The following is an 11,739-nucleotide window of genomic DNA, read 5'->3' on the forward strand; positions in this document are numbered from 1 at the left end:
TGAAGAACACAGTTCCTAGTTCCTGACTGGTTACACCTGTATTAACGTGCACACTCACTCTGGCAGTTTCCATGATAACAAGGATCTTGGCGGCGTCGGAGCAACAACATATCAAGAGAGACAACTCTGAACTCATTTTAAAGTAAGTTCACCTTTCACTTATTATATTGAATGGAGTTACTTGCATAACAATACTTTCTGTTTTAGCACAAGCGTATACTGTTAAGTGCTGTCATTGCAAATAGTAGTTTACATTTTAAATTAAGTAAGAAAAATGGTTGGAATTTTTTTTTAACCCACAGCAAAAGCAATGTGATAAGCAAACTGGTTATTGGTGATGGGTGTGATACATTTTACATACAATGATGTCTTCTAATCACACACAAATGCGGCAAAAAGACAACTTAAGATTTCTCAAGACGCCAATTACTGAACATAAGTCCCTTTAGCAGTGCTAAGATTATTATCTTTTGTTGTCCAAAGGGCTGAGACATAGCCATACCCTACTCATCACTCAAAACTAGACAAACAGACGATAGACAGCACACCTGTTGAGACTTGTTGCCGGTGAAAGAGCCATACGTTAATGTAAACATGCTGCAAATATTGAGAGAAGGGATCAGGGGTAAAAAAAATGACACAGCCGAGTGAAAAAAGCACATACACATGCTGGAAAACTAGTCAGGTTACAGCCCACTCTTTGTGTAGATTACCGTTGACTCTAATTTGCTCACACATACACACAATAGGCTATAAACAATGCCACTCAGCAAGTCCCAGGAGGCACACCTAGAGCAGCAGCACAAACTGTATTACTGCACTAAAACAAGAAAACGCATATAAATGGAACTGGAACTGGTTTTCCCTACATCTGATAGATTTTAGGCTAATTTGCATGGCAGGGAGGACACCAAACACTGAAACTTAAATTGAAGTTAAATGGCCTATTAGCACACCTGTGCGTGTAGCCTGCCAATTAAGGTCAACAGGTGATCCGCATTATCGTTAACTACCATAGCTTTGTAGCGGCTTTTTTCTGATTTTGAAGTAAATATTATCACCAGTCATTACTCAGTTTTACCCAAATTGTGGCCTTATTACAATATAAGTATTACAAGTATAATAATATGAAGTTACCTTTATTGGGCTTATCACTGCTTTAAGCTACAGTAGTGTCATGCGTGGCCTCAAGCTATTATCAGCATTGAAAGCAGTATCTTAACATAGTCTTTAGGAAACTGTCGCGGCAGCAGCTCTCTGACACGAACACGCAGAGGTATTTTCCCGCAGAAGCAAAAAGCTGACTGAGAGGCCAACATGAAGGAGCAGTTCTGAGCAATATGAGGTGTCTGTAAATCCCCTTATAGGTGAGAATGCATTTGTTTCAGCTTTTTCCTGTTAACGAGCCGTCTCATCGACTGACTTTGGGTAAGTGCGTCACCTTTTTGGGCCACAGATGAAGAGGGTCACATTTCGTTTTAAAACCATGGATTCCACAACAAAGACAAACACTTTTGCAAGAGAACTGTCTTTCTCTTGTATTGCTATTGGCCATTTTTTGTAAGATAATTAGCATCAGTAAGCAGCCTGCGATGCTTCTTCTTCGTGCCTTTTCTCACCAAGTTCCCCAAAGTTATTATGAGTTGTTCATCACCCGTTCTCAAGAGTGTGCACCTCATGGAGAGAGATTTCAGCGGCCCTGTTCGTCATACAGTGACTCAATGTGAGAATAACTTGATTCCATCCATTCAAATGTGCAGACGTCTTCCGCTTCTCAAGGAAGCAGGTTACAGAAGCTGAGGGTGTTGTAAATACAAAAGTAAAACCTGACTTTGCACACTGCAGCACCCATTTTCTCACTTCCTGTGTGTGTGTGTGTGTATACGATGATTTTCAACCCTTCACTGTGTGCTTGACTTTTTGACCTGTTACATTATTCTGCAAACAAGTAAAGTGTTATTCTGCAGCTTTTAATCAAGCTGCTAGCAGGGGCACCAACTATTTGTTGAAACTCTTTAAATCTCATCTTTGCAGGGGTTTGTTTGTGCACATGTTGTGGCGCTTGTGTCTTGGGAGAGCGATGAGGCTGCATTTAAGATAGATTGGACAGTAAAAACCCTCAATGTGACTGGTGAAGTCCTTGTGATAGTGTTGTTAACAAAACAAAGACAAAACCGCTTTGTCTCAATCTGATAAAAAGTAAAGCTGAGGTGTACGTGCCCAGAGCTCTCTATGCTCTGAATCCGGTTGTTGCCGTTTTTTAGTCACAGTCGAGGTGGAAAATGGCACATTTATTTTGATGTAACCGTAGTCTTGTATCTGCTCATTCTTGTGTGTTCGCGGGGTTTGTAATTTTGTACACACACACACATGCAAAGAGAGAGAGAGGGAGAGAGAGAGAGAGAGAGAGAGAGAGGTAAGGGGGGGGGGGGGGGGGGGGATGCAGGATATGTGTCTCAAATACAGCTGTTATGTTAGACACGCTCTTTCATATCCTCTTAATTGTTTCACTGTTGGCCTCATTGGCCTGATGCTCAACAAGTCATCCACAAACCACTCGTATAGGAAATAACTGCTTAGTTGTCAGACTCATTGTTTATCGATGGTGGATTGCTCACTGGTCTGCATGGCATCAACTGAGGTATTGTGAGTTTTGCTTTTTTGCCTTTTTGATTCGTCTGCTGTCCATGTAGCATAGCAGAGTATGTTATTTCGTAGGGGAAAAAAAAGAGATGAATTTGCATCAACCTCGCTTAGATAAACAGCTCTGGTAGAGAGTTGAGTAAACATTTCAATAAGAATATTTTTCCTCTTCACTGAACCAGAGTAAGCTACCACTTTTATCAAATTGAATGGCAATGAATAACAAACGATCTGGGTGCTTTTTCTCCCCCTTTCTCACTCACTTGAATCCCTTGTTGTTGGGCTCATTGTTTTTTTTTGAGCAAGCCTGTTTTAGTGTTGACACATCTTCACGATAATCAAAGTATTTATTTGTCTGTCTTCCCTCTTCTTTTTCACATTTCTTTTACTTTTATTTGTTTCCCCACAAACTCACTAGGCCACAGCCATTCTAATATCTTTGCACGTTAGTGATTGTTATCACCGGTGTCAGAGTCTTGTCGGCGATGCACAGTGGTTGAGCAGAGGGCTGTTATCGGTGCGAGCAGATAAGAAAGAGATAGTCTGTGTCACTGCACGTAGTTCTGTTTATGTACATGTAGTAAACCTCTGTTTGTGAGTGTATTTTGTTGATATAGATTGTACTGGGTAGGTTGGAAGGCGTTCATCATTAAAAATTAAACCTGGTGAACAAGATTTAGGTGGGCTGGGCAGACAGGTATGCAGTTCAGGGTTAATCCTGTCAGAGGAGAGCTGCTTCGGGGACACTGGGATAAAAACAAGACAAATTCACCCTCCAGCAACAATACAGTATACCTTTCTTGCTTCACTGCACTCCAGTTTTATGATTTCTACATTTACTTTCTATGATCTTTGTGTCTTCAGCCAGCAGCCAGCTGGCATGTCTGCTTTATAATCAAGCCACTGGTTATTATATGTTGCAAATTGGGTCTGGTATTAAAGAGCAAATTCAATCGCCATTCAAATGTACAAGAATATATTACCCAATTTAAAAAATAATACAAGCGTCAGGAGCCATTTTGATACAGAGGCAGTGGACTGGGTTGATAAATATTTCCAAATTGGATCAGCTTATTATTTCACCCAAAGCGACTCTGAAAAGCAAATTGGATACAGAAGGGGATTTTATTCACAGCTTCTTAGGTTGTTTGCATTTGGAGATTTACTGCAGCTATTCAAGAGGCCAGAACAGCCCACTCTACAGTCCCCATCCAATCAGCCTCAGTTGTGTGATTAGCATCATTTAATATAGTTAACAAAAATAGATCTTAATGCTGTTCTGCTAATTTAGCATCAAGATAATCGCGTTGTGGACTGGGCTTGAATCGTTCTTGTGCGGCCCTACAGGGCGGACGTTTGTCTCACATGGAAGTGTTTAGGCATTGACTGCCATGGCAACATGTATAGATGAGATTACAGTTCATGGCCAGACTCCTGATGTCTAGGTTTTAATATAACTGTCAAAAAACGTATGGAAATATTTAACTTATTTTGACTATCCTCCAGTCTTAATTCCAAAGCCTCTATCTTTTTCACTTCCTTTTACCAAATATGGGAATTACAATTTACTTGCCGTACAGCATAATCCACTTCCTTAAATTGTAGGAAACAGTAGGTTGGTAACTGCTCTGTAGGGGGTTTACACTGGGTGTTTGCTGCTTTCCCTGCACCATAACAATGCGGGTCACCTCAGTTTGTACCACATAGTCATTAACTATTAAGGAAAACAAGGACACAATGGGCACGGCTAACAATGAACACACAGTATACACAGTATAATATTTGGCACAAAGGTCAATGGGAGAGTTCCCTCTGTATGCAGTATCAAACATTGAATGACTATTGGATTCTGAACCCATGCCGACCTCAATGGCTAAATCTGGCCAGTGAGGCTTCATCCGGGACTTACACTGGAAGAGAGGTCATTCCCATGTTTTCCCATTTCAAAAATATCTGCATTCATATTGTGTTGGATACAGCTGGGGCTTTGTTTAGCGGGCCAAGAACATCTGTGTTTCACATCTATGTGGTAGTGGTGGTGGTGATGATGAGGAGCGGAGGTAGGGTTTGTTTTGGGCCCTGTGCCATGAGGAAGTTGTGAGATTTCTCCTGAAAATGAACAATACACCAAATAACTCACATCCAATGGAAGTATCACTTGGCTCCTGTAAAGTTGAAGGATAAATATGTGTGGGGAAATCAAACTCACACTTTTTCTTTCACAATTAACATGACAAGAATATTGCTGAGCAGGATACAATAAACAAACAGAAAAACAAAAATTGTTTTGACAGTGGACATCATTGGACACTTCTTTTGTTGCTCAACACCTGGCATAGCACCCGGGCTTTGCTTAAGGGAGGGGAAAATGTGGAATAGACACTTATTGAAAGTTGACCGTAACCAAAGTCTCGTTTTTCTGCTGAGCACTATGGGAATTAAGGTTGTCAGTCACTGACCCCCTCGTCGCCACCCATCTCAGATTACAATCTAGGTTTGCATGCATACTTTAAACCAGTTAAAACTGTACATGGACTTTGCTGTTGGTTTGGAAATTGTAGTTTTCCACTGACTTGCATTATGTGATCCTGAAACTCAAAGTGCCTCACAAGCCCCAGTAATAGACAGCATTGCTGCTTTCCATCTCACCCTATCTCGGAAACCAAAACACCAAGATTTCACACACATCAATGGCTGAATATTAATAGCAGATATTTTTATCTTGGTTTCCTTTCCCCCCGCAGCATTTGAAGATGATGCGATTGCTGTTCCTGTGTTTGCTGCTGATGCTGCCAGCTGCTTCTGGTATGTTCTCATCTCTGTGTGACGTTTGCAGGTGATAAACATCTAATCAGGGTCTTTGCATCCCTTTCCTCACCTATGTGTGTGCCCTGTCTGTGCAGATGCATTATACAACCACCAAAAAGAGAAGGTGCAACAGTGAAACAAAAGGTTTTTAGGTGGAAGAATAACATTAAGAAAAGCAACAATATTCTTAATGCTGTACTTTCTTGACATGAAAGATAAGATAACAGAAAAGAGCAGAAGATAGACTCCACCGAATGTTCACAAAACAGGTGTACCATTAAACTGACTGTAGCCCAAATAGTTGTTGTGCTGCACAGTCCATTGAATGTAGCAGGAATCTGGATTGTGAATAATATTAACTTTTAAAAACTGTATTGTAAAACTTTCCTAACTCCCTACCTTTTTTTTTGTAGCTGTGTCAGAAGATACTGAAGGATCCGCTGATGGAGGTATGTAATGCATCTTTATCTGTGAAACAAATAAAAAAAACAAGCAATTAATGAAGCCTTTCAATCAGCTGGACACAGTTATCATCGTGCTTTCCAACAAGTTCTTGCTCAAAGTCAATTTATTGAGACAAACAGAAATGTTTTATTTAAACTGATTTATTAATGTAGAGATCACACCCATATGCAACAACAAGGAACAAAGTTAAATTGCTTTGAAAGGAATTATCACACTTTGTCCTCAGCGTGTTTCTACATGTGTATTTTGCCCTTGTTTAGTTGGCCCTTTATGCAATGTATAAAGTAATTTACAGATGTCAGACATATGTCATGTCACATAGAATATCTTAATAGAATAGAATAGCTTTCCTCGATGTTAGATTCTCAACCAGCTCCACATTTCTACTCCCTTTCCATGAGTGCACGCCATGGTTGCGTGGTTTTGTGAGACGACTCTCACTTGAAACTTTCGCATGATGTTTTTTCTTCCTCATTTTCAGTTTCGTTATTGCCTTTCAGATGGGTTACTGTTTTCTGTGTACAGTATTGATTCTTGTTTGTAGCTCTCAGATCCTTTGGTCCAAAACTCACTTCCTAAAAACCTCAATCAATAGTGTTGCTAAAATATTAAAGGTGTTGTTTTTATTCTGACTGTTATAGTAGTACAGTAGAATAACTTGTATTATTTGAAAGAGCTCACACTAAAGAACATGTATTTATGTACTCCTTACATTACAGGTGTGGATGATGATGATGAGGATTCATCCAGGCAAAGAGGTGAGTTTATTACCTCAGTTGCCAAGAGTGAATTGAAGGGCGGTATGATGTTCTAGTTTCTTCTGCGTCACACCCATAAACACTGTAATGGCAGCTGTTCAGAGGAGACTATGTGAAGGTTATGGCCCCTGTACTTATTGTCAGTAAGTCAGCATTGTGTATAGGTTGCTCCAGTCCAGTGCAATGTGTGGGTCTGTGGCCCCTGTTGGCTTTTCCCCTCCTCCCAACCATTAAGCCCTGAATGGAATCAATTAGCTCCCTGGAGGGGCACTGTGGATTCTGCCGAAAGGCCAATGAACACATCGACATCTTCACCTTCCTGCTGGTCAGCTAATCAACATTGGCATTCTCATTCTCTCTGCACTCTTCTCTCTGTCGCTCCTCATCTTCGCTTTGATGGACACATTGATAGAATTACAGGTCTGTTTAGAGCAGGGCAGTCGGCTCCTGGAGAAGCAGCCTTTCTGTGAGAGCTATGATTCTTCTGAAGCCTCTCAGAGACACAAGCTCATGCCCATGTACTTCATTTAACTGTAGATCTGGAACTTCATGGCCCAGGTGAACCTGCAGGTGTAAAAGAATCACAAGGTGAGAGACATATTTCAATTAGAATTAGCGATATACAGTACATGTATAAAAATGTTGACTACATATCAAAAATGATTTGTAATGTCAAAAAGTGGTATCAACTCACCTTACTTACCTCCTTTCTTTTAGATCATTTAACCATGATTATCATCATTGTAGCTGTGGCGGTGTTGACTCTGGCAGGTGCTGCGATAATCAGTAAGTATTCTGTGCTTTTCTTTGACATAATGTAGTATAATGTGAAATATTTTGTTTACTTTCCAAAGTTGACGAATGCACTGCTGTAAAGCCCCTCAGTGCATGACTGGAATCTCTGTAGTCTCTGTGTGCCTTGTAAAGCTGTTAATACCTAAGCAAATATGAACTTTTCTCTTTTATAGCCGTGACCTTTTTTTATTTTTATTTCTCGCAGCTACAGTGCTCGTAAGACGCCACCTGCACAATCGACAGCAAGGGTAAGGTCACATTTCTCCACTTTAAAGTTGATATTTGAGAGATGCACGTTCCACTTTATGCTAAGTCAGCCTGTAGGTGACAGAACCAGTCTGATGGGTAACAGCCTTTCTGCTGCCTTACCAGTGAACCCTACCTTGCCCTACAGCATCAAAATCTGATGAAAAACACTCAGGTGGAATAACATAACTGGCATCCACCCATCTGAACCCGTCTGGACTTGTACAGCAATTAGTGTCACAACCTGAGGCCCTCCACCGCCACCTGACTACGCCCATGTTAGCCATCAAACAATGGCCTTGAGACAGTGCCACTGGGTTTGAATGAACGCATGGGACAGGAAATTACTTGTCCCAAAGCTTACCTCATGAACTGAGGCCTGATTAGATAACTTCTCAGAAATAAAAAAAAAACAATCCTGTAAACATGATGACGGCGTCATTACAGCAATCGGCCAACAGCACTCAGACAGCAGAACAGCCAAAACCAGTTATACAGAGAGGCTCTCTCTTAGCTTTTTGCAACCGTTGCACACCTTGCGTCTTTAACCCTAGTTAGCTAGCTCGGACGGCTTTCTGCAGACCAATCAGTTTCTCTTGTTCTGGGTTGCAGTAATACAGGACCTGCAGGTCGGGTTTAGAGAGGTTATGAAGTTCAAGTTAGTCCCCTTGAGATCTCCAAGCAGCAGGAGAACCGCCATTGTGGAGCAGACGGCCAAGACAATCTGCAAGGGTTAAATTCCTCTGCAGGATTACTCGCTGCCTCCCGGGGCTGCAGTCGGCTCTGGCAGTGTTTGGTGATGACTGATCGCTCTGCTGAAAAGAGGCTTAATCACACAGCAACCTCTGGCTTGTTGGAGCAACAGTGCCTTGCCAAGTGTATAAGTCCCACCTGGGGATGAGCTGTGTTCTGAGGTGGTGCAGTCGCCGTGCACCTGTCAGAGTCCTGCAGAATGAGGCAGACGTGTCGAGTTGTTTCTTATGTCTTTCTGCAAACAAACTGAAAAAGAGCCTAAAAATATCTTGAAGATGACATACTTCCTGTGTTCCCTTCCCGTGGCCCGTCCTACCTCTCTCTCTCTCTCTCCCTCTCTCTCTCTCTTCAGGATCTACTTCGTGCCTACAGAGCAGGACCAGAAAGGGGCCATCTAGTTCCTGGTGGAGTAGCAGTCTCAATACCAGACAAAAGAGGAGCCATGCACGGGGCTATGTCATCGCCTACTCTCAGACACTTAGACTTCTTTGCACAACAGCCTGCTTCTCGCCATTCAGTTCATTGCTCGCTCTTATTAATACATATGCGTATGCATTTTATTTTTTATTTTTTACTGTTGTATACTCTTGTCTTTGTCCCAGCCGTTTATGCTCCACATACACGCAATTTATCCGGGGACATTTGGAACACATTCAAACCTTCTAATTGGATTCTATTTGAGGAATCCAAATCAAAGCCAGTGAATATGGCTTAAAGCTTCTTTTGTTAAAAGGGATAATTTAGCACAGCCATAGCACCCCCCCTTTTTTTATCACCTGAAACAAGAAATTATTCCCACCAGCTATGCAGTGAAACTACATTTGCGATTGATTTGGTGCATTTTGAAAAGACCTGTCTGTGTGAAAGGGTCCATGAGTGAGACAAACCACGCTAAGCCAGGCCAGCGCTCACTTCATTCTCCTATTCACTTGTCTGACAGCTTCTGTTCCTGGCCCATTAGCAATGACAGGTGGCAGTGCAAAAGGAAGATAAAAACTTGTTCCCCCCTCTTCTCAACCTCAGGTAAAAAGAAACAAGTGGAAATAGCCAGTGTGCATATTATTGCAGGGCAGCAAATTAATTGCCAATGAATGATGATGTTTTCTTTTCCCCCTGTCTCTCGTTTTGAAATGCATTCACTTTAGTCCTGCAGATTGCAAATACAGAAGTTTTCTACAGGTAGAAAGAAGTTGGGTGTGAGTGAGGGATAAAATCTCACAAATCAAATAAAGATGGAGATGATTGGGAGAAGACCAACAATGCCTTTGTTGTATTCATAGAGAGCATGATGGCTTCTCCATGTTCATTTAAATGGAAATCAATCATGTCCTGTGAAAGAAAGCTCTCTGTCCAGGAACCCGAGGCACTGGTTGCCTTATTTGTTCCAAATCAGAAAAGGGGACTTTCTGTGGCAAATGTTAAAAAGGAATGTTCGACATAACAGTATTTCCTTGGTGGCTTCATGAGGACACTTATAATGGAATAAGCAACACAGGGAATGGCTACATGGGGTTAAACACTGGATTTGTCAAAGCAGGATCTCACTTTGCTTCCACTAAATCTCGCAGCTAATCTCGCCACTGGAGACAGGTCTTGGCTCCAGTCCAGCCAGACTTGAGAGCAAAAACAATTGTGCAGTCACGTCCTCTTCAGGGTCCTCTTCAGTAGCTATAGATTTGTGCTGAAGCGTCGTCTCAAAAATGACGCATCCCAGTTTAAAAAACACGAACAAATTGGCAGATGTGATTCTTGTTTGTGCATTTGTTTTACTGTTCGTATTTGAGCAATGTGTGTACAATATGTGTTATTTCTAAAAAAGTATAGCATTGCCCAATAAGTCTTCAATATCTGTCAGCATTTCAAAGTGAGTACAATTGAACAGTGCAAAACATTTCAGTTTTGTAAGTCATTTTTTTAGTCATAATCACTGTTTCTGTTGGACAAACGACCACAATTGAACATTTGAGCAGAGTTTTCTCTTTCAAGGCTTTTTTTGTGTGGACATATTAAAGAAAGCAAACACACTGCAGAGAAATGTTATTAGTATTTGGTTCAGCTTGCTCCCAGCATGCGACCGAGCTCGACTCAATTATTCCTTTCTGTAAAGCCTCTCTGCTGTGACACTACTCATGGTAATATAACACATGTAAATGTTTGTTCTTTCTCAACACAATGTTTGTTAAATTGACGTTACCTTTTGCTTTTGTTTTTGTGCATGCAGGCTAGAGTACAGTGTCTATTACAGCTCTATGTACTACAACTTAAGAAAACACATGGCAAAACTCAAGCAAATGAAGAACACATCTTCATCAATGTGAGCAGAATTTTGAAAAAAATGCAGAAATCAAAACCAAATACGAACTACAAAGACTCAGTAGGGTGCAGATCTCCGCCAGGTGTGTCTGCAAGGACCGCCGCTGTATTGTGTGATTGAATAAATACAACCCACAATTGGCTAACCACAGTCTACACACCAATGGGCTGTGAGGCGTTGTTAAACACATTTCATTCAAACTAAAAAAAACAAGCATCAATATATGCAAGCTACCGGCTCGAAGTCGTCATCTAAGACACATCATACAATCATGCCAAAAACATGATTAAACTCTCAAAAAGTAGGAGCGGCTGAGTTGTAGAGAGGCACGCAGCAGTGTGTGTACTGATACTTAGCAGTTAGCCAAACACCGTCCAAAACAACACAAGTGTGCAAACTATTTCCCCCACCGTGTGTCTCACTCACTGGGCTCTGTGATGCACTCAGCTGTGTTTACACTAGCGGCCGCTGTCCGGGGGCTGGTTGAGAGTGTTCAGTGAGGAGTCAGCAGGCAGTCAATTGCCATATGAGAACAAAAAGTTGTTTCGAGAAAGTGTGAGTCACCGCAACCAACTGGGAAAGCAAAACTTATACGTAATACGGCTTGCTGCAGCAGAAAGTGAGATTAGCCGTGGACAGACTCATGCGTCCGATTGCTTCATCCTCCTGGCGAATATTAGTTGAGTACGACTTGCAACATTCTTGTATTTAATTGCTTGTGTCTTGCCTAGCATGTGTTTTCTGAGGTTGCACTGAGTACAGCTTGCAGAACCACTGCACTACAGCTATTGTCAGACCGTATGTAGTTATTCTAGCCATTCATATATTATATGTATTTACAGATTCACTGGCCTAAATATTTGTATTGTCTATTAATGGGAAAAATATATATTTGACCAAATGGTCTTTTTATACATGTGTTGTTAAGGGGTGATGTCTTCTCTCCACTGTTCATCT

The 11,739-nt window shown here is 41.3% G+C and overlaps 1 protein-coding gene across 1 annotated transcript; it reads left to right on the forward strand.

Moving 5' to 3' along the window:
- Positions 1–78: 78 nt before the first annotated feature.
- Positions 79–11,613, forward strand: LOC306745007 (uncharacterized protein). Its single transcript, XM_079227729.1, has 8 exons — positions 79–142; positions 5,388–5,448; positions 5,865–5,900; positions 6,636–6,674; positions 7,212–7,262; positions 7,392–7,460; positions 7,675–7,717; positions 8,821–11,613. The coding sequence occupies exons 2-8, from the start codon at positions 5,397–5,399 to the stop codon at positions 8,864–8,866; spliced, it is 336 nt and encodes a 111-aa protein (XP_079083855.1). The 5' UTR covers positions 79–142; positions 5,388–5,396; the 3' UTR covers positions 8,867–11,613.
- Positions 11,614–11,739: the final 126 nt, after the last annotated feature.

Source organism: Taurulus bubalis (genome assembly GCF_910589615.1).
Source record: "Taurulus bubalis genome assembly, chromosome: 12".
Taxonomy (NCBI): domain Eukaryota; kingdom Metazoa; phylum Chordata; class Actinopteri; order Perciformes; family Cottidae; genus Taurulus; species Taurulus bubalis.